Below are 24,518 nucleotides of genomic sequence, written 5' to 3'. Positions count from 1 at the left end.
GATTGTTAGTTAAAAACAAAATATGATATTCAAAACACTGGCATAGGTTATGAATTAAGGTAGAGATTATGAAAATGCTCAAATCACTTTAAGTCACCGAAGTTGCACGTAACTGATTTGTTAGATCCTTGGCTGCGCTTCTACTCACATTTAAAGTGAGCTCCTTGATATTATTTCAGGCTAAAACCGCCACCAACAGATGACTATGCCCCATCAACGACATTGGAATGTCCATAATCCGACATTTATAAGATGCTTCGGACTGGGAAAATTCTTAAAAGTTACTGTTTTTGTTTCTACGACAATAGCTTGTCTACTAACTATGAAAATATTTTTCGTGGCAAAAATACGTCCGACACATTGTCATCGGAAAATATTCCAATAGTATGGAATTTAATAAAAATAATAATTTTTAGCCATTACACCATGTAATGTTGTTCCAAACTCGATGGATTTGCAGCGCTTTTGATGATCTTTAAAATTTGCAAAATTATTTTTTACTAGACCTTTAATATTTTCTACTTTCGCCACGAAACCAAATTTACAAAATTATACATTACTATTTTACGTAAAATGTGTCATGTAGCAAAGAGAGCTTTAAATTTGTTAATACATTTTCTAACAAATTCAAATGTATTCAAAAGAAAATTTATTTTTCAAAATTTCCAAATATAATTACAAATTCTCATGGCTGGGTTATTTCTATGACATACACAAAAATATATTTTTTTTGCTGGTTTGTTGTCATTTCGTTTTCGTCTCCGCATTTACAGCTAATTGTTGTTGCAAAGCTGTGTTTGTCAAAAACATTGTGAACCGCTACCGTTGCACCAATTCAACCTGCCAATTTTTTTTTTGCTGTGATTTGAAAAACGATGCACAGTTTGAATTTTGTTGATGACAGCTACACCAAAATGGTGGCAGCACAGTTGAAAGCAATTGCGCTTAGTGGTGGTTCTTTGTGGTGTGTCTACTATTGTTGTTTTTGTATAGGTTGGCTGTTGTTTGGCAACAGTTGATGAAAAAGCAAAAAGAAAACGAAAGTTGATTGAAGCAAATCGTGAATTTGGTATCAATGGTGGCTGCAGAATCATTGGTGATGATTTAAAACATATAAAAAACATAAATAAATTATTTGGATCAACTAAATTACTTTAGTGATAATAAAATGAAATCAAAACGCAACAAATCTGAACCACAATTAGAAGAAATTGGTGATGCTGACGCTGCAGAGTGTAACGAAACCGGTGACAATTGTGAACTACAGTCGCCACAAACGCAAACCAGGTGGACACCAGAATGCACACGCGTTATGTTGCAACTGCGTTTCGAAAGGCAACTAGAGTTCCAACAACGTATAAGACAGAAAAAAGAACTTTGGTCTGAGATTGCCACTGAGATGAGACGTCAAGGATTGTGCGACTTTTCATTGACTGCGGAAGTTTGTGATTTAAAGTATCGAAACATGCTACAAACTTATAAGAAGAATAGATTGAAAGAGGATAGTGGCATGCAGTCGCTAATAGCATGGGAATATTATGACATTTTCAAGGAGGCATTAACAGCTTCTGAGGACTTAGATGCATACCAAGAGGGACAGGAACGTGTGGTGCCATCATTGTTTTGTGAATCTGTATGCGAGGTCACTAACGAGGATGAGTTATGGTCGGATACCAACGAAATAGAATCCAAATTGACACTTGAGGAATCAACACTTAACGTTAAGACGAATTTGCTTGAAAATGGTATAGAAGACGCTAAAAATACTTCAAATGTGAGTACAGTTAAAAAAAAAAAATAAATTAAAAGTATTTCAAAACTTTTATTTAAAGACTAATAGCGCGGCTGTCAATAGCAGAAAGAGAAGTAGACGATCTCTTATGAAAACTGAAGCGGTTAACCCATCTCCAACAAGGCAATTAAATACAGTAACTACCAACGAGTCAAAATCAGCTACTCTACGTGAAAATTCAAAAACACAAACTGCTGCGCTAACAAACCAGAATAATGTAATGGTAACAGTGGTAATTCTAAATTCTATTAAAATTGGTAATTTTATACAAAATAATATTTTGTATTTTAGCACACACAGCTGTCCAATGTTAAGCCGGATACTTCTGGTCGACCGCAACGCAAGCGTGTCTGTTCGTCTATTGGTGTTGCAACACCATCTACAAGTGTAGAAACTACAGCGGTGGATACAGATGCGCAGAGTGAAGTTCCAATAAATGCCATACAAAATGATCCCATCATATCGTCGACTTCTGCCGCCACAATGCCAATTTCAAATATAATGCATGCATCACCACTACAACCACAAACGCCACAGCCACCACAATCTGCCGTCCCACCAATTATTAGTCAAACACCGATAACAATTGTGCATCCAAATAATTTGCAAACTGTACCGATTGGTTTAGCACCTACTGAAATGCGTGAGTGTCAAGTGTTTGGTGAAAGTATTGGCTTACAATTGTCCAATGTTAGAGAACCAGATATACGTGCGATGTTGCAACTAAAAATACAAGAACTCCTTTACTTGGCGAAAACTGGCAAACTTGTGGAAACTGTGCGTTTCTGATGTGTTGGAAAGTTGGACATAAGCTATAATAAATGTATATGCACTTCATTTATTGTTTAAGTACAATATATACGAAATTAAAATTAATTACAAAATTAAATATTTGATTATTGTTGACTTAGGACCAAATATTCAAGTCTATGCTTAAAGGACTATGGAAAAACTGTCGTAAATATACAATTAGAACTCCAATAATGCTATGAAATTTTTCCAGCAGTTCCCACTCGTATGACTCTGGGTGACACTCTCAAATCTTCTGTGTAGCAAAGTCCGGATATTAATCCTCAAATTAAATCTCATTATCTGAAACATTTTTCTAACAAATCCTCTTATTTTTCTTAATGTATTCATTTTCTTGAATCAAATAGTTATATCTCGATAGCTTTTACAATTATATGGATATATTTTGAAATATTCAACTCAGAAACGATACGAAATATCCAACCTACAGACATTAATTTTGATTTCTGTGGAGATTTGTAAAACCGAAGTCTGGCACCACTAATTTTTTGACGTTTTCTTATCACACCCCATTTTGACATTTCGAGTGTGGTGAATAATCGCTTCGTGTTTATGTCATAATTTGGAAAGTTGAATTTGTGTCAGTTGCTGAGAAATTGAGTTTGCCAGATTCAGATTTTGCCAGTCTACCGGAATTCGTCGTCAGATTAGTGAGTTTAGTTTTTTATTCGTAATCAGTCGTGAATCGGCAGTCGGGAGTTTTCTTCATTCGTTCTTGTTGGATTTTCTTCTTTCCCCTTAAATTTTTTTTTAAAGTTCTCAATTCTTTCAAAACAGAAATTTTGCGCGAATGAAATTTGTACATAAACTTTGCAACAAAGCGTTTCGAATCTATTAAGCTACACGGAAAGCTTTGTGCGTGTTTTCGTTTGTGTGAAAGGAAAATTGAAATTGAAAGAATCCAAAGTGAATCCTAAAGAAAAGTGAGTGTATGTGAGACGCCGAGCGGCAATTTCTTTATTTTATCTGTATTTTCTTGAACTATTTTCTGCGTCAAGCGCAAAGTGTTGACGTGATTTGTGCTGTTATGGGTAATTTTAGTGTTGTCAGTGTAAAAATGCCAACATATTAAAAAATGAAATTATAAGAGTATATGCCAAGCCGGACGCCAAAAAAGTGCTAGCTCTAGGATTGCTGGTTGAATCACTGGAGTGGTGAAAAATACTTTGTGGCAATTTTAATATACAAATTTTTTTTTGATTTTTCACTTTTACGCAAAGCACTCAAGGTATGTATGTATGTGTGCGTGTGTGCCTTTTGCCGCTTAACTTGTATGCGTGCGGAATTCGCACATTTTCAATACTTAAAATACGTTAGTGCAAACGGTGCGACTAGCGTGTTGTTTGTTTTTTGCTATGGTGATTGTCTGCTCACACACCGCACAGTATCCGAAAGATAAACGCGAGAGTGTGTTATCTGAGTCCAACACCCAAAAAAGGGAATAAAAATGTTGCTGCCTCTGTCGATTGTTACTGCACTACCTCCCGCATACTGTTTGCAGCACGTAATTTTGCTTGGGAGCGTCGTAAATTTTGAGAGAATGCAATATTTTTGTTTGTTTTGTTAAGTTTTTGCTGTCAATGCATTCTAATTCATAAATATACATTGTTTTGTTTAGAAATAACAGCCGCAAAATTACAAAAAAACGAATATTTTTACTTGAAGCTGCAAAATGTAACGTAATATTTTTCACATTTTATATCTGAATATATGCATATACATATTTACGCATAGCACATGCATACATATACTGCTACATAGTAATGGGAGAAATATGCAACAAGTCGATGGTCTTTCTACACAAGGACGTTTTCTAGTGTATTGTTTTTGTATACATTACAAAAAGTTGAAAACCGGCGAATATGAATTTCGTAAGACAAAAATGTCGTATAATCACAAGTAAAAGAGAAAATACAATTTGCTAGATAAATAATTTCACTTTGTACTTAATAACAGTAGTTTAATTCTTCATTATAAAAATATATTAAAAAATTAGAAATAATAAAATAAATGGTTTAACATTTATATTTTATGCACCGATATGTTTGCTTACATATTTGATACGTGTGATAATCTCCAATTTTTCGATTACAGTTTTTGGTGGAGAGCTAGTTGGTATTTACATTTAATATATTTGTAATCTCTAAGCAAAACATATAAGTTGCGGTGAACGTTTTTGGTACTACGAGGCAAAGTATAGTAAGGAGGATGCTATTTCTATTATTTAGACAAATTAATTTACAATTCAGAGCCTCAATGCTCTGAAATTAAATTTTTAACCAAACCAAATCACTTTTAACTTTCTGCAAAGGGTTTTTTGCATTGAAACAACACGCACTGACTCATCATGACACTTGCAAAGCCACGTTCGTTCACATAAAAGAATTGTGCGCCAACGGGTAAACGAACCGTCTATAAGATGGGGCGCCACATAGCTCCCCACACGCACTAGTCGACTAATTATTGCACATCTACAAATGTATAATACATAAATGTACATAGATATGTATGTTTGTATTTATATGCGCTCCAACGTTTGTACGTTTGTAATGTAGCAGCGCACAGTAGCCGGCATGCAAATGTAGCAAATAATAACTGCTAAAGTCATTAAGAAAGCATAAATGTGTAGCAAAAAAAGGAAAATAATAATAATCATAACAACAACAAAACTCATGTAAAACAGAGGTTAACATCAAATGGCTAAGCAAGTGTGAAAACAAATCTACAACGTGACCTCCAACTGTGAAAGAGTGCGGCAAGAAATCGAGGTGAGTAGCACTGCTGGTGCTATAGCGTTATAGCGCTTGCGCGCAAGCGTATTTTCACGGCAATATACGACTGCATATGGTTGTTTGTGGAGCATATAAACATGTATATTTGTTTGTATGTTTGCTGATTGTGGTTAGTGCCCCCACGCACAGTACCAAAGAACGACATGCTGAGGCCGACTGCCTATCTATATATGGTATAAGTAGGAAAGCCGGACAAACGAAAAATTAAGACAATTTAATTACGTATTTGCAGACAAATAAAAATGTTATATTGTTTATCTACTATTAAATGCTACAAATTCAAAATTTTGCATTTCGAAGCAAGTGTGTATGTAGGTAGTAAGTGCTTAAATCAAATTATAATAGAAAATTATATAACTATAAATGCATAAAATTACTTTCTACTTGATAAACATTTTGTAATCTATGCAAAATAATGATTATAATATTAAAAATCAATGTGTTTATCTGGTATAGTAGCTTATTTGATTTATGAAATTTTTTTATACAAAAAAAGATAAAAACATGTTGTTGTAGAATATTGACATTTTACATCTTCTTCTTTTAAAAGGAAATTTTAAATTTAGATTAAAAAGTCCATAAGTAGAACATCTGTACATATTGAAAAGAAGATATTAATCTATAAAACGCCAAATTGAACAAAACCCCTAAGAAAAAGAAATCTACAAAAAGTACTCGACTTAGTTTAAATTTAGAAATAGAGTTCCACTTTCACTTGTCGCACAGCGAGCAAGGCAGGCACGCACGCTGGCATGCAACCAATGTGACGCAGGCAAACAAGCATTCATGCGCAGACCAACCATAGCCTATAGTCACCATTGCGGAGGCATATTTCGAAAACAAACTCAAAATGAAACCACAAGCAACAACGCCAAAGTGGTATTATCAGAAATGTGATTTAGCAACGCAATGCTTCAACGCCTTGAGCAACTTGTCAACTTGCGGCAATGCAATCGACCAACAGCCAGTCAGTCAGGCAGGCAGGCAGTCAGAGAGTCAGTCTTACAGATATACTAGCTAGCGAACAACAACAACTACAAAATAACCACAAATATATTGTATGCACATATGTTCCAATGAGTATAGAAGCTAAAGATAGCTGTCGTGCTGTGTTGGGCAGTGGCAGACATTTAACTAACAGGCGGACTGGCAGACAAATAGACAGACAGCGGGAGTATATGTATACATATTTATATGCAACTATTTATTGTATCAAAGTGTCTCAGAGACAAACAGGCAGACACTTGGCACTTTTGTCACCCGAAGCAGCACACAATAATAATTTAAAAAAGCTTTATAAATGCAGTGATCATTAGCACATTGGAGCTGGGTGAATGCATGTAAAACACACTTGCAATTTTCGCAAAAGAAAAATAATAATAATTTATAGCAATAGTAAAAAGTGGAAAATTAAGAACTCATTTGTGTAGACGAGTACGTACAATGTTTATATGCAATATACATATATTCAAAGCAGCGTATGCGTCATCCCTATAGACGCGTCCGCAGCAGCTGCATACGCTGCGCCCCAGCAGTGGTACCAGCGAGAACGTGTAGACTCATTGCAAATGATTACATCGTCTTTATCAGCGCATTGGTATTGCTCATCATTGCAATGTACACTTTTGCAGTGGAGACTTGGTCGTCTCCATGTCTTCGATTGCATTTTGGCTACTGTATCGCAAACTTCAATGCGATATACATATATAGATTTTCATATGTGCATGTATTTATTATATAAGAGTGCTGGGAATATTACTTTTTCAAGCTTAAAATATTAATTTTTGAGCTACATGGAGAATTAATGTCAATACTAAAGCGTTATATACGAAATTGAAAACATATAGAAACATATTGATTGGTTAGTTCTGATATTCGTTGGAATCGTATTAATAAAAAAAAGAATATTTAGAAAAGAGACTCCAAATAATTTTAAATAATTTTGACGAGTGGACTGTTCTTGGTTGAATACAAATCTGGTTTCGTTATATTTAACTACACCTGCTGTGAGACTGATTCGTGCAATTAGTCATAAATGTCAGTGACTTAGTATTTACTGTAGGCACTTTCGTAATACATATTTATTTGTATATTATACATACATAGAAATATACAAATGTATTAATATATATTCGTAGATATGATAAAGTTATCATTTATATTAGTTTTTTTTTTGTATACATTCAATATGAAGCTCTATTGTTTGCGCGTTAATTTTACCTCTATGCTTTCTACGTTTTCGCAAGAAATCATTTCAACGGCTGACTAGATGACATCATGGCGTGAAACTAATCTAAGTAATTTATACATTTATTTTTGGTAACATGCACAATAACGATTTTGATTATACTTATTGTTTTAAACCAATTTTCTAAACAAAAATCTGATAAGCAATCGATAGCCTAATTTGTACTAAAGATTGTGTGCGACAAATTCTTAAGGCGTGTATAACCAAAAGAATATATGTGCACAAACTTTGTAGGTTGATTAGGTGCTATATCTTTGTATGTATTTTGTAACTGATCTTCAACTTATTCATCAACTTATTCGTCAATTTTTGTAACTATATAGTTTATTTACTTTTGATGACGAGTTCTTAACACTTATTTCTATGGATACTGTTATCTATATGTTCCATTGTTTTTACTTTGATCAAATTAGCTGAATAACTGCAGCGTTAAGTTGTTTGTATAGCTTAGTCCATTTATTTACACTTAGTTTAAATAAAGCACATTTTATTAATTTATGGAAATATTAAGTATGAGAAATCAACTAGATAATAGTTGCAAAAATTCCCTTTAAGCTATGAAAGATTTTTAATTATAGTTTCAAAAACGATTTCCAACAACATTTTCTATTTTTTTTTTTTTTGAATTATTATACCGTTAGTTTGTCATATTTTTTCCAACTTTATTTTGACATTCCTCATACGCCGATAGCGTATAGTTGCGATGTGTCATCGACAGCGAAAATATGCGGCAGCAGTAAGTTGAGGCAAATGTGGTTTCTTATCGCGTTGCAGACATCAGTGGAAAAATTTTTACACAATTAAACCAACTACTGTTGTACCCTCCCTCACACAGCGTGTACATATTTTACAAGACGCTCACATTTTACGAGCAAGTAAGTACACTTGTCGCTAACACTTGTACTGTCGCTTTGTATTATGCACACTATACATACATGTTGTTGGGAACGGCATATTCTGTTGGAATAAATGCAACAAGTTATCGGTAACCACGCCACGAAGGTTTTGTACTGTTTTTACTAAAAAATAAGACTAAAGAATTTTAAATATTTTCTTATTCGTATAAATTTTGATTATAATAAGAAAATATCGATAACCTAAGTATACTCCCATCTCCTGCACTGAAAGTAAATATGTATTAAATCACACTCTACAATGAAATAAGTTATTAATTGTCGGAAAATTGCAATTGCAATTAAACTTGAAATATTTTCACGTTGTAGCATAACGTTTGCCACGCTTTACCAATGCTGTCATCCAAGCTGGCATTTGCAATGTCTGCTGTCGTAGTTTGTGCCCCCGTTGTGTGTGTTTTGGTATGCAATGGAGCGTTTTGCAATGGCTATTGCGCGTGCAAATACAGAATTTATGATGCGCGTATTTTTATTTATGATTTCATAGACAAATTCAGCGCAAATTGACAATATCAACGAATTCCGTAAATGCATAGTATGCAGCGGCCAGATAGAAAAATGAAAGAAAAAACAATATTTTTACGATTCCACGTTATAAACTAGTTGGTTACATGTTTACAATTTGCTTTTACTATTAAGATTAATTACGTTATTTTGTATATACATACGTATACGGAACGTTAATATGTTGCGCTGGCAAGTGCACTTGATTACATTGTCTGCTACATGCTCGTGCTAAATGTCAGAATTTTATATCACTAGTTGTATAGTATGTATGTACAAAAGTTATGCGCTTACAAGAGACTTGTTGAATATGTATAAAGTAGAGGAGTGAGCTTTATCTCAGTACAAGAACAGTATGCGGTCATTAAATGCCAATGAAATGCTGAATTTTATCGACTTCCGTGTAAGAGTCGACTAATGTTGTTATTCGTGTACTTATCTTGGTTATGTTTTTCTGCTTTATTGCTAAGTATGTATAATATAGAGTTATGATTTTGTTAAGCGTGGATTGTAATTGACTTATCTCATTATAAAAACAGACGCCAGAAAGTGAATGCACATTTGAAAGCTTTATCTGCATATGTTTAACTATGTATATATGCTGGCGTTTTTGATTACATAAAATCACATTTTTAACCGACAAAGGCATAAGATTTGAACCCACGACTAATTGGCGGCAGTCATGTGCTGCATGCACTTAGCTGTATTTGCCGTTATAGCGATTTGTATGGTAAATTGTCACCAACTCCTCATACACACCATTTAAATTATTAAACTGTGTCAACCAAATTTATTGAATAACAAAATATTTATGGTTTTTACCTAATATGCATATGTGTTTATATGTATATGTGTCCAATTTAACATTTGTTAATGCCTTGTTTACACAACAAAAATTATGGAAAGACGCAAGACAGTGTTAAACGTTAAAAAAGTGGGCTAGCGCTTAACAAATAACCAAAATAGACAAAATATAATAAGTAATAATAAAAGCGTGTTAAAAATGATAGCTTATTGTTTAAATATTGGTATTGTTTAACTTTTCAAGCGTTATGCTAAATATGTAATCTTTTTTTTTTGATATTTCATTTTTTATTATATTTTGTAAATTTAATTTTTTCAATTTTTTTTTTTGTTTTTATACTCCTTTTGACTTTTTCCTTTTATCGAAGGTCAAAAAAATGTTGTTTTCTTTAAATAGACATTGAGTCATAAATTTGTTCGACAAAAATTATAACAATGCTAGCATGTCATTACTGTTTTGATGACAACTGAAATGTTTGCTAAAAGGAATAGAAACTAAATTTATGACAGCCGTGAAATCTTTCCAAAAAATTTAATTTTCGTATTAAATGAAATCATGAACTACTGCTGACAGCTCATGAAAGTTGGAGAGCAGCTGTGATTGAATGGATTTGTGGTAAAATTCATTAGTTTTCACAAAAGATCTTAATTTCAATAGTTTTTTCTACAATATTTTTTAAAGAAAAGTGTGAAAATATATAAACTATATTGAGTGTTCTTTTAACAAGGATTTAATATTTCTTAAAGTTTATTTATTTAACAATCGTTTGCATTTTGCACTTGAAAAGTCGGCATATCATCTTTCAAGCCGGAATAAAAGTCATAAAGATTTAGCAAGCAAGCGTGATGCGCTTTCAATTGTGTACGTTGAGCTGTTAAAATTGTTACGGAAAAATTGTCGTAGGTTAGGGTTTTTAAGATTGACACAAATATCGATTACGATGTATATGCATATAAATTACAACTTTGCGGTCGTTAATAATATGTTGACACTGAAAATTTCAAATGAACTTGTAAAAAGGTGTTTTAATAACGGTAAAAATATAGAATTTGTTGTAAAAAAATGAAAGTAGACAAGTGTACAGATGAAATACATAAATATGTATATTTATATAAACCCGATAACAGCACAAATCAACACGAAAATATATAAATTGTAATAAATCAGAAAAACAAAAAGAAAATGATTGCTTGAGTGTAACTGTTAAATAAACACTCGCGTTAAAGTGCATTTTTGTTTTCAATTGTTTACAATAAATACCTATTGGAGTTTTTTCTGTAAACAAACTTATGTATTTGATCTAGCAGATAGCTTAGTTTTTCATTATAATTGGCAGATTCAACACGTCAAACAGTGTGCACGAATGAAGGAAGAAATCGCTCGTTGACAAGTAGTAGTTAAAGCCTTGTAACAACAGTAAACAAAACAAAGTCAACTACAGATCAAATAGCATAAATACACAATACATAGTAACTGCAAATATAACAATAACAACAAAAAACAAACAAACAACAATAAAAGCACGAAACTTACAAATCGAGCAACATCAATCGTCAATCAGTAAATAAACCAAGTTAACAACCACGACGACGACTCACACCGATTCGAAATCTAAACATTTCCGTTAGAACTGAAACAAAAATAATAACAATCCACAAAGTTAAAAACGCGTTAGAAAACAAAATAAAAAGCAAAATAGGCGAATTAAAAAGAAATATAAAGTTTTTGTAATAAAAAAAAAAATAAGCCAACATAGTAGTAGTCGCAGCAGAAGCAACAAAGCAACTGTAGAAGAGCAGTAAACTAAGAGCAACCAAAACACCAAAAACAAAAATGTCATTTCGCGTTGTACGAAGTTCGAAATTTCGTCACGTCTACGGTCAGGCACTGAAACGTGAGCAATGCTACGACAATATACGCGTCTCGAAAAGCAGTTGGGACTCCACATTCTGTGCGGTGAATCCGAAATTCTTGGCGATCATTGTGGAGTCCGCTGGCGGTGGAGCATTCATTGTACTGCCACACAATAAGGTAAGCAAGCACCCCATACATACTATACATACATAGCTGTGCATGTCATATAAGAAATAATTTTTTTTTGTTTTTTTTTTTTTTGTAAAAGCATGAACGCACGTTTAAGGAATTTAGAATAGACTTACTGACGATTTCTATAAAACAATTAAAATGGTATAGAAAATAGTGAAAAGAAATGTTCGGAAATTGTGCGGGTGAAATGACGTTTGGGTTGGACTACGTGCGTCATGGAAAAAAGAAATTTTTTTTTTTTTTTTTTTTTTTTTTTTTTTTATCAAAAATACACATTAACATTTTAAATTTTTTGGAGTGATTTATTTCATTTTACCACGGATGGAAAATTATGGTTATTTGGATTTAACAAACATTTTTGTTTTAAACAAAACCAATTTTACTGAACAAGTAAAATTCAGAACAAATCTGAATTGTTTCTTCGAATATATTTTGATTATTACATAGCTTTAATTTTAATATTGGTTTCTACCATATTAAATATTATATTTAATAGTTTTAAAGTTTTCTTGTTATTTTTTTTTAATTTAAGAATGTTGTTGTAGTGATACACATTTCATATACATTTGATATACATTTCTGGGAATGATGAGAGCTTATTTGCAAACCGGTTGCATAAAAATCCAGGTCCATTCATGTCACATAGTCCAGAATGGTACAAAGTTCAAAATCATATCAGTAGTCTTCCTAAAATTTTGTTTTGTGCAATTTATTCTTCTGATTGACCTATCAGCTGAGATTACTAAAATATAAATTGATTGATAATTACTCATTGTCAATTTAGATTAAACAAAGAAGAATAAAGTGGTGACATTTGAAAAAATTAAACATTGAGACATTGAAAGTCGAGTTTGACAAGTGTTTCGTTTCGACGATTGGAAGAAGCCCTGGCTTAGTACATAATATCGAATCGTGATTATTTAAAAAGCGACAACATTAATGTAGACAAATGAAAAAAAAAATGTTTTCTTTAAACGGAAATTAACATATTAAAGAGTAAATCCCATAAAAAAACAAGCAACGATCAAACGATCTAAACTTAACCTAAGATTATGTTAGACTGTGCTGATTCAACTTTCCAATCAGAGCCTCTACGGCGTTTACTTCCAAAAGTTATTGATTTCGGTGTTAACATCGACATATTCCTCACATTACTGCGTAAAGTTCTCAAACAAGTCTGTTAGTTTATATACAAGATTTATTAATGAAACACATTTCATTAAGTAGTTGAATTATTACCAAGAAAATTCTTAGAAGAACAGTTTGAAATGTTTTATGCTTAAAAGTATATTTAGTCCAAGCCAATGAGAATTTCTGCGGAAGTAATCCAAATGTGTGTAGCGATTTGATAAGAAATGAAAACGCGTTAAGCATATATGTATGTATATGTATATAGTTAATCAATTTTTAATATTAATATTTCAGAAATTATAATATTATATGAAAACGAGTGGACTGCGTCAAGAAAGCTCAAGGAAGTGCGCATGATATAGTTTTTAGAATATATTTTATTTGTATTTTCTCCCGTTGATAATCTCTTCACGCCGATTCAAATAATTTTTTCTAATAATTGGTGATCATGACAAATAGACAGCAAGCCTTCTTCTAACGCCAACGCAAATTCAGCATTTTACAAAATTGTGTAAACAACAAACACACACACACACACACTTGTAAAGAAAGATTCGTCCTTCAACTCGTACAATAAATAAATGTGTGAGATCAAAAACGAAATTTAAATGATCTTCAACGTCTTTATTATATAAATAAAGCTATTTTTACACTTTTCCAATGCAAAGCATTTCATACATATATGCACACACAATTTTTCAATACAAACACACATGCGCATGTGTACACTTTTGTATAAATGAATTTGTATTTTCTCTCTAATTGGACTGCTGAAGCCGTTTCCAAATAAGGTTAAGGTTAAAATAAAAATTTCGCTCTTTATGTGTGCCTTCACCATAGGTGAAGTCTTAAGAAGGTGCATGCATGCACACACACATCCACTCACCTCTGTGTATGCGCGTGCAGGGAAAAGGAACTAAATTTAGCCACAATTTGTATTTACAATAAATTTATTATTTGCATAAACAAAATAAAATTAAAAGAGAGTGTTGTGTGAATTAGAATTGTGGAGGCAAAGCGTTATTGGAATATAATATAAAAAAAAAAAAAAACAATAAAGTAAAATAAATTTTAATTTCAAATCATGTGAAAGCAATGTGAAACACAACTGTAAACTAATGTGAATGCGAATCGAGTGCAGAATGAATGCGAAATTACACGAAAATCCACAAATGGTAGCTCTGGCAATTTGAATGCGAGCAAAAACACAGAGCAGACCACTGCCAAAGCCAACAGCAGCGGTGGCACAGAAACAACAAAATACTGGCGGTGGTGGTAGCCAACTGACCACTGGTCTCCGTTGCTGGTGAAGCGGTGTTGGGTGTGGGCGTTTACCGCTCCTACTGCTGTGCGCAACGTAAGGCCAAACGAAAAATGTTCCAAAAAGTTTTACTTTCTAAATCTGTTGAATACAAAAAAATTGTATTTTTTCTCTACTATATGTGTTGCGCGTGGTGTATGTAGCGGGGGGAAAGTGCGGCAGATCGCGGAAATGGCACATACACAATCAGAACATATGCATGTATGTACTTGTGTGTTTGTGTACGTTTGCAACAGAATTCTGTAAACGTATTCGAAAGTGATTTTTCATTCCGAATGAATATATCGCTTAAAAATAGCCTACGACTACGATAGATTTTGGCAATTGACCAATAATTGAGGTAACGCGCGCAAAAATTCTAATTTAAATTAGCGACGTTTGTGCTGGTTTTGGTGAACACATCATGCGGTGGCGCGGGGGATGTTGCGTGGCTGCTGTTGTGTACATTTGGCACGAAGCAGCAACAGCTTCTGCTTTCAAACACTAATAAATTCGACTGATGTGATAATTTTGGAATATTATGTTTTTTGTTTTGCTTTGAGCATTGTATGCCATAAATTCAACAATTAAAATGTGTCAGCAATTATTTGCAGTATTGCTAAAATGCAATAATATATTCAAAGTTGAAAAATAGATAGCACCCGTTACACCAAATTTGCTGTTGTGTAATGTAGCTTAAATTAAAATGTGTGTTACCAGCTTTAAATTAAACGTTTTTATTTTAATTTTAATTTCTTCAAAATAGTTTTTTTTTTGTTTTTTAATTTTCCAATAGTGAGTGAAACTTTATTTTAATTATTTGAAATTTTCTTTTTGTGCTGCCACACAAACACCAGCCGCACTGGCAAATGTGTGTGCGCGAGTTGCGAACATGTTGAAGTATTATTTAAAAATAAATATTTAATTTTAGTTTTTCATCAACGTTGCGTCTTTCAGCACTCCACTCCACTCATTAGCATATAGAGAGACGTACTAACCATGCAGATAATTTGGCGGCTTTCGAACAAATGAGCCTATTTTAATACATATATGAATTGGTTGTAATTATAGTTTTTCCAAATTTCAAAGCAAGATAATCCTTGAAGTGTTTAACTTCGAACAGATTTTGAGTTTTTTCATATCATAAGTACACTCATCAAAAGCAAAGCTCATATCTGGAAAATAAATTAAAGTAATCTTCAACAAACACAGAAAATCGGGAAATAACTAGGCTTACTCCAATATGACCGTGCCGTTTATTGCGATATACAAAAGTATTTCCCTAGATTATCGCCACCCATCTAACATCCTTCGTTCCGAACCTGTGCTTGCTGGTTCAAGCAGGTCTAGATAAACGATTCAAAAACAACTAAAAACTTCCCCACGACAGTTGAGTCTATGTAACCGAAAAAGACCCAGATTTTTATTCGACCAGGAAGTGTCAATGCGACAGCTTTTCCCAAATTTTCAGCAGCTACAACAACAACAATTTATTTCTCTAGAAATGTTAAATTATAACTTACTGTTCATATGTTTCACTTTTAGATCAACAAAGCATACTTTCCAAGTAGTCTAAGCAATCCCAAACGCCAACCAAGTTATGGATACTTATAAATATGGAATACCTAATAAGTGGAACATATCGAAATTATGCCCTGCTTTACCCTAGACCCCAAAGTCGAATAAGATTACCGTTATTACCGTTCATCATTACCACGATATTACTTTGTCCATTGTTTCGAAAATATCTATATTGAAACAAATGCGCAACTAGTCATTGAATATTTTTGGTACCTGATTCAATCATGACCATGCATACATATATTTTGTACATTTTTTTTAGTATTGTCGGATTTTATTATTTTTAGGCTATACTCCTTGCTGAGTTTTAATTTTAGAATGTTCGCAATTGTTGGCCAAATAAAGGGATTTCCTTAAAGCGGTTTCTTGTTGTTTCTTCTGTAGCAAATTGCTTATTTGAAAATGAAATGAAAAAAAATTATTGTAAAAAATAATACCTTTTAGATATACCTATATATTGTATTACGTAAAAATCTCTTCCTTTTCAAAAAAAAAAATTTGAATGGTAATTTGTCAATTTTTCTTTTCAAACAGATCACTTCATTCATATGTCAAAATGTTCGTTAATCCGTTGTTTCCCGCAATTTAAAGATCAGCTGATGTGTATTTAAATATTTGAGTGATTGATGAGATCAAAGAAATTATTTTCTCGATTTTTTTTTCATTTCATTTTCGCAATTTTCTAAAATATTAGATAATAATGGGAATTTTATTTTTATTTTTTAATTATAAATAAATATTAAAATATTTAAAACTTTCAATAATAAATATGGTAACACTTTTTTGCTGGTTTATGCTTAGCTTTCGATCAGCTGTTTCTGTTTATTAACAATTTTTTATAATTTGAGCAAATTCAAATTTAAGCGTTTGGAAATCCAGAACAGGAATGAAATTATTAAACAATAAATAAGAGTTGTAAATTTGCAGCAATGGCCGAGCAGACAGAGCTATATGAATTGGAAAAAAAATATATATTAAACAAAATACTAAAATCCAAATTGCGAAAATTTAACAGTTTTCTAGTTTAATTTTCTTATATATGTTTGCCAAACAACTTGATTTTGTTTAATACTTTCAAATTGCAAAAACTAAATATTTTATGCCAAATAAAAAAAGTAATTGATTTTTTTTAATGCTACTAAACATGCATAAATACCGTATATACATACATATTTATGAAACGTAAATTAGTGCAAACATATCGACATGCAAATAAATATATGTATGTACGTATGTATGTATTTAGTTCGCAATTTAATGCTATTAATGACCGGTTGTTAGGTGTTTTTGGTGTTTCGGTGCTTGGGTGCTATTACAAATCTCACCGAATGAGTCTGAGCCACCTGCTTCACGCATTTTCACGGCACATTGCTATTATTTACGAGCACAAGCGCTACAAATTATGTGCATATATATGTATGTATGTATATGCAAATATTGGACAAATCTGACGTGAGCGGTAGCGCGCAAGTTTGCGTGCGGCAAGGAGTGTGTTTCACAGCAGGTGATAAATATCGAATGCGAATTGTGTGCTGCTGGTGTGGCAATTGGTGGCCAGTACGGCTATGTCATTTTTATTTTTCACGAAATTATGAAAACACTGAAAATGTGAAAATCCACAAAATACAAAAAAAAAAAAAATAAAAAAAAAACATTGCAAAAGAGTTGGGAAAAAAATAGAGGGGTGCACTTGACGAGCGTATAGAAAATGAAAAATGCGATGTGATGACTGAAATTAGGAAATGAGGTTGACGTAGCGTCACACGGGCCAACTATACACATACATAGGTATATAAATATGGCGGGCGTAACGTTGTAATTAATTTGACACTCATATGCAAAAATAGAATACTTTCAGCTGTTTGCTTTCGTTTTTTTTTTTTACAAAAATAAATATGTATGTCTAATATTTATTTTATTTGATGATACTTGATATGTATGTATATGATTTGTATATGTTGTATGTATTAATGAATATTTTCATTTTTAATCTTTGCAGGTTGGTCGCATAGCTGCCGATCATCCATTGGTGGGCGGCCATAAAGGACCCGTACTCGATATTGCCTGGTGTCCGCACAACGACAATGTCATCGCCTCCGGTTCTGAGGATTGTGTGGTTAAGGTTTGGCAAATACCCGATGGCGGTCTGTCACGCACACTCACCGAACCGGTTGTCGATTTGGTGTTCCATCAACGTCGTGTTGGTCTTGTGCTATGGCATCCATCCGCATTGAATGTGCTGTTGACGGCCGGTTCTGACAATCAGGTGAGGTTATACTGAATAAATTATAAAATAAACTAGGTTACATCAGACTTAGAAATATTTCAAACCCAACTTTTTTCGACACGAAAACTGATGAAAACTATAATTTTCTTTAAATAGGTTGTCATTTGGAACGTGGGTACCGGTGAAATACTCGTTCACATCGACTCGCATCCGGATGTTGTATATAGTGCCTGCTTTAATTGGGATGGTTCGAAATTGGTGACCACATGTAAGGATAAAAAGATACGTATCTATGATCCACGTAGCGGTGAAATCGAAAGCGAAGCACTCTGTCACGAGGGTTCGAAGGCAACGCGTGCCATCTTCCTGCGTCATGGTCTCATCTTCACAACCGGTTTCAATCGTTCATCGGAACGTCAGTATTCGCTGCGCGCACCCGATGCTCTCAATGAACCCATCGTTATGGTGGAGTTGGACACATCAAACGGTGTGATGTTCCCACTTTACGATGCGGACACGAATTTGATTTACCTATGCGGTAAAGGTGATTCGGTTATACGTTACTTTGAGGTAAGAATTAAAAAAAAAAAATAAAATATTCTCTATTTCTAATTTATGCCCATCTCATGTAGATAACACCAGAGCCACCGTTCGTGCACTACATCAACACATTTCAAACGCCAGATCCCCAACGTGGTATTGGCTTGATGCCAAAGCGTGGCTGCGATGTCACAACCTGCGAAATAGCTAAATTCTACCGGCTAAACAATAATGGCTTGTGCCAGGTGATCTCGATGACAGTGCCGCGTAAATCGGATCTATTCCAAGAGGATTTGTATCCGGATACCTTAGCCGAGGATGCGGCACAAACTGCCGAGGAATGGATCGCTGGCAATGATGCCGAACCATTGACATTTTCGCTAAAAGTAAGTGTATCGTGTGTAGAGTGCGTCAACTGAATTACAAAATTGGAATACAGAAACGGTGCGGTCGGAACATTAATAGATATATTTCAAAGCGTTCGACTTTTTCGTTTCGGTGCTGAAAAATATCGTTAACGTTTTACGATGTACGAAAATGGAACTTATTATAGTTAAAGTAAAATTAGTTGTTTTTACGATAAAAACGAGTTTCGAATGAAGTCGCGTCTATTTAACTGTTATTTATCGACCCAAATAAGCGCTGTCGTCACAGTAGCATTTCTTAAAATTATTTAAAGATCATACAACAACAATTGATTGCAATATATTATAATAGTATACGGTAAAATCGACTTTTTTGGGGTATTGGACCAAACTATTTTTTTCCAAGGAGATTGAGTCATAAATAAAGAAAGTGTATTCTTCGATTTTTGAAAATCTAAATATTTCGATTCGAAGTTCGAAAAGTTTGAAGTTCAAAGTTTGATCTTCGAAAAAAATAAAATATTTTTATATCGAAAAATACTGGACCCGTTTTTTAAAAAGTGATTTTTTCGAACTTCGAAAAAAATATAGACATAATCTAAATATTCTTCTTAATTCAATGGTATATAAAACGTTTTCGTCAAGCCTATATGACAGATGCTATTGAGGGTCAAAATTTGATCTTCGAAAAAAATAAAATATTTTTATATCGAAAAATACTAAACCCGTTTTTTAAAGAATCTTTTTTTCGAACGTCGAATTCAAATATTTCGAATTTGTAGGATAACTTCGAAGTTGGAAGAATACATTTTTTTTTTCTTATGACTCACTCTCCCGAAAAAATTAGTTTCGCCCAATACCCAGCCGAGTGTAGAACAGTGTAATAATTGCAAACGTTTGAAGCAATTCAAAAGGCGTTAGTAAAAGTAAATCTAAATATAGCTTTTACGCGCGTTATGATTTTCGAACATTTGTATTCCAATTTCAAATTTTGTGCGATTGGTATTTTGAATTTACCGTTTGGTTCTGTTCAATGGCTGCCCATTACTGCCTGAGTTTTTTAAATGATTGTTTGAGTTTAAAATTTTGTTATATTTTTCTTCGAAATTTCGAAACCATTTGTTTACAATTTTAATTAAAAAATTTGAATTCGTTTCTGCCAGTTAAATTGCGCTATGCGGAATGCAAAATTTACATTTTTTATTGTTGCTGCCATCATGCAAAGATGTTAATATAGCATAAACATCAAAAATCATTTCTAGCATTAACATTCAAGCATTATCTAAAAATACATACATAAAACGAAATTGTTAGTGAAAAATCCAAAATCATCAATACATTCCACAATTTTGAATAAATTGAAAATTTGTTAAATCATCTGCAAAGCAAACATCAATGCATGCCCCTTGCTTACATACATAGAAATACATTCGGTTTCATGCCACTTTTTCACTACGCATGCATCAATACCATCCACATACATCCCACATATTTCGTATTGCATTCCATCATGAACATCATCATCACCGGCTAACACGCACGTTTTGCGGCGTCGTTGTGTTTTCGTTGTGTTCTTTGTTAATTTCCAAACATTCCGCTCCCATAGCGGGCGGAACAGTAATACTAAAACGCTTAAATAGGATCGTGTCTCTATTGTACAGGGTGGCTATGTCTCACAATCGGCCAGCAAGTCGCTGTCGGTGTCCAAGAAGGCGAACATACTCAACAAGGCGTCAGCGGGCACATCGAAGAGTGCGACCAGCGCTGTAATTGGTGGCAATCATGCGACATCGAATAACAACAATGCATCGAGCGGGTCTGGTTTTGTGAGCGGTGTCAGTGTAAGTATACAAATTTAATAAGAAAAGCTTAAAGTAAACAAATTAAAGTTTATTTTTTGGCATTATTTTTTCACAGGAAAAGGATCTGCGCGACTTCACCGATGAAATACGCAAATTGAAGGCGATCATTGTGAAGCATGAGAATCGCATACGCGCGCTGGAGGCGGCTGTGCGTGCACAAGAAGGCGACGATACCGATTCGCGTCCAGCGGCGGCGGCGGCGTCAGTCACTGCCGGCAATGGCAATTCGTCGTCCAAAGCGGCCACGGATGGCAGCGGAGCGCAAAAGGAGAGCAACGATAATAGCAGTGCCAATGAGCAGAGTCATCCGACTGCCGCGAACGACGATGAATATTAATTAAATTTATATATATATATATTATTTTTAATTAAACTTGCTCCGCGACGCTTTATCGATTCAAAATACGTTTCGTTTTGTATTAATATTAATTATTATTTTTATCGATTTTTAATTTATTTTAAAATAATATATATAGCTTTTCCACCTTTTTAATTTTATGAAAATCAGAAAGATACATTTTCATTATTACATTTTAAAATAAAATTAAAAAAATATATATATATTGTTTGTAAATTGTCAACACACATACACACACACACACACATACGTGCGCCCTAACAAAAATCAGTATAAATGTGCTTTAGTTAGACCATAAAAATAATCGCAAATAATTGTTAAAATAAAACAAAAAAAGAAAGGGAAACTTGTTAGAAAATCGTTCTAAGTTGTCTGTAACTAAAACAACTGCAAATAAAGCGAAAAACGAAAACTTGTAAATTACCATTGTAAAAGTGTGTAGTTATAACTCGATGCGTATTTTTTTCTATTTATACATAATACAATACAAGAAGCTCTTTATTCAGCGCTGTTGGTAAAAACTGTGAGCTTTAAGTAAACGACTAATCACATTGTTTAAGTGCGCACACTTTCAGTCAGCATAGCGCTGTGCCCAAATTAAGCTATACTATAATGCTGTCGAATGATTGTATTTGTTTAAATCGTAAAGTCATTTCGTGTAGTTAGTACATTTTACTTTTAAAATTAATTAAAATTAATTGCATTAATAATCAAAACAGAAGCAACTAATCATATATAGCAGAACAAATGAAGGATGATTAATTCATTGTGAAAAAAATAACTTTCAGGCCACTTGGAACTTACCATGGTTCAGACTGATTACAAATGGCGCACTTAAATACAATTTACACATGCATACGTATAAATATTAACCACAATTTGTACATTTATCCTAAATATATATAGTGATCGTTTTTTATTAGTTGTTTACACTTGAATGTGTGTTTTTCTCCCGCCGTTGCTGCCTTTTTAGCTCACAAATATGCGCGTTGAAAAATAACTTTATAAAATGAAATAATTAATATCTTGCTTCCGTTGCATAAAAGAACACGCTGCATGCTTCTTGACAAAGCGCATGCGCAAAAGAAATTTAAAAATTTTGAAATTCGACATAAATAATAAAACTTAGACAAGAATGTAAACATTTAACTGGAATTAAGCGAATAATTGAACTGAAAATACTTAAAATGCATAATTTCTTTGCAATTTAGTAAAAATAATATCGTATATTACACTTTTTTTTTAATAAAAATTAGTAATATTGTTGCGAGGTCTTCAATTACAAGCAATCTCAAAGAATTTATTACTAATTTATAAACAAATCGCATTGTTAATATTTTTGCAGTTTTTATTGTTCAATTATTTGCTTTTATTCATTTACAAAAATCCTATATAGTTTGAGAATAACAAATGATATGAGAATAATACAACTAAATAAATTGAAAGGAGTACTACTAACCGAAAGGAATTCAAAATACTACAATTTGTGACTTAAACAATGGTGGACAGCAATAGCAGAGACTTGAATACAATAATAATTTATATAATACAAAAATACGGTTAAATCAGTTCAGACATGCAGTACATACTGATAACGTGAATATTTTCATGTTTCTGCTAACTGTCAAAATGCTGCGCGAGTCGTCCTCTTTAAAATTAGCTTACTTATACAAAATTTAAGCCAAATTAATAATGTATTTTTAATAATATATACATATACTTACATAATTACAAACAAAATATACATACATACATACATATATACATATGTAAAGCATAAAGCAAACTACTAGTATGTGACAAGCATAACTACTAATAAACATAACATAATATATTTATATAGAAATTTTTTGATAACTGAAAAACTTAAACAAGTCGTTGTAAATTTTATACTAAGCGGGTAAAAAAAAAAATAAAATCATAAAGTGTACGAAAAAACGTCTGCTGGCGAAGAAGCAAATAAACGTGAAGGTAAACTTAACATTTCATTGGCGAGCATGTTGCAAGCGCAAAAATAAAGCTTTGATACTAAAACAAAACAACAATGCTTGTGAAAAACATGACAAGGTCCAGTCAACCAACTAAACTCTGTAAACATACGTATGTACGTAAATTAAGCAAACTACTAGCTCTTCTTTAAGTTATATTTTATGTTGCCGCAAAACTTGTGTACTTTCAATTTTCTTTTTATTTTATGTGAAGTTTTATTTGTTTAATATATTTTATAATTTTAACGTCATATTTCTTTCATTATTTTAATGTACTCATATTATGTTATTTTAAAAATATTTTATTTGTTCTGATATGTCTCTCTTTTTCCGCTATTTTTATATTATTATTTTGTGTATTCTTTATATTGATAAAAATGCCTTGTTATGGAATGTATTTCAATAAATGCGATTGTAATTCTTAAATGATTTTTGTTTTTTATTCTTTTACATATTTTCTATATATTATAAGAATAATATTTATTTACGAAGCGGTATTAATGCTTTACTGCCGATTTTCAACTAACAAACAATTATGAAAACATAATTGAATATAAATACTCAAAAGTATGTATGTATTAAATAAAATATACAAACATAAGCTGGTTTACAAATCAACTAAAGTTTTTGATAATATTTATACAAACGAAATAAAGAATGGTTCTAAAAACGATTTATTTATAATTTATTTGTGTGCATTTATTTAAATAATAGAATTCTAATGGATATTTATCAGTTACAAAAATAATTAATTGTTAAACTTTTTGAAGAGAGTATTGCAAAACAAACCAAAAACGGGTTTGAAAAGTTCAAACTTCATTTGCGAAACATTTACTTACAACAGCGTCATCTGTTGATATTATTGAAATAGGTTTAGAACTATGCTAAGCCAAAGGCCATCATCATTCTATTAAATTTAAAATACAGAATTTATTCGCTCCAAGTATATAGAAATATATATATAATATTGGAATATATCAAAATATTAATAATTTTCTATAGATAGTGCTCACAGTTAGTGCTAGAAGCATTTCATCTATACTCAACATAAAGTCCCTGTCTTTTTTAATGTGTAAAATTAAACAAATATAAGCCAGAGCGTATAACAGTTTATACATAATATATATACAGCCAGCTTCGACTTGTGGTGAATCGAAAAAATTGTTCCATTTGTTCTACACAATAACACGAAAAACTAAATTTATTTGGCAGATGTGGCGGCATAGTTGGCAGTGTTGCATTTGTCCCGCACCCA

The 24,518-nt window shown here is 32.5% G+C and overlaps 1 protein-coding gene across 4 annotated transcripts; it reads left to right on the top strand.

The window, feature by feature from the left end:
- The first annotated feature begins 3,205 nt into the window (after positions 1 to 3,205).
- Positions 3,206 to 23,448, top strand: LOC105217163 (coronin-1C-A). Of its 4 annotated transcripts, none has more exons than XM_011192038.3 (7): positions 3,206 to 3,525; positions 11,202 to 11,896; positions 17,923 to 18,189; positions 18,307 to 18,720; positions 18,783 to 19,076; positions 20,717 to 20,896; positions 20,973 to 23,448. In XM_011192038.3, the coding sequence occupies exons 2-7, from the start codon at positions 11,699 to 11,701 to the stop codon at positions 21,252 to 21,254; spliced, it is 1,635 nt and encodes a 544-aa protein (XP_011190340.1). In that variant the 5' UTR covers positions 3,206 to 3,525; positions 11,202 to 11,698; the 3' UTR covers positions 21,255 to 23,448. The 4 variants fall into 4 exon arrangements, with proteins under 4 accessions (XP_011190340.1, XP_054088912.1, XP_011190335.1 ...); XM_054232937.1 differs by having other exon boundaries at positions 20,696 to 20,896; XM_011192033.3 differs by having other exon boundaries at positions 3,206 to 3,531; positions 20,696 to 20,896.
- Positions 23,449 to 24,518: the final 1,070 nt, after the last annotated feature.

The sequence above is a fragment of the Zeugodacus cucurbitae genome, chromosome 6 (assembly GCF_028554725.1).
Source record: "Zeugodacus cucurbitae isolate PBARC_wt_2022May chromosome 6, idZeuCucr1.2, whole genome shotgun sequence".
NCBI classification, from domain to species: Eukaryota; Metazoa; Arthropoda; class Insecta; order Diptera; family Tephritidae; genus Zeugodacus; species Zeugodacus cucurbitae.
Note: the sequence above shows the minus strand (reverse complement) of the source record. Positions and strands in the feature narration are given on the sequence as shown.

Excerpts from the sequence above, each read along its gene's own strand:
- LOC105217163 (XM_054232937.1), top strand. The coding sequence starts at position 11,699 with ATGTCATTTCGCGTTGTACGAAGTTCGAAATTTCGTCACGTCTACGGT. Across the intron at positions 11,897-17,922 it reads TTGTACTGCCACACAATAAG|GTTGGTCGCATAGCTGCCGA; the intron begins GTAAGCAAGCAC and ends TAATCTTTGCAG. Across the intron at positions 19,077-20,695 it reads CATTGACATTTTCGCTAAAA|GATCGTGTCTCTATTGTACA; the intron begins GTAAGTGTATCG and ends ACGCTTAAATAG.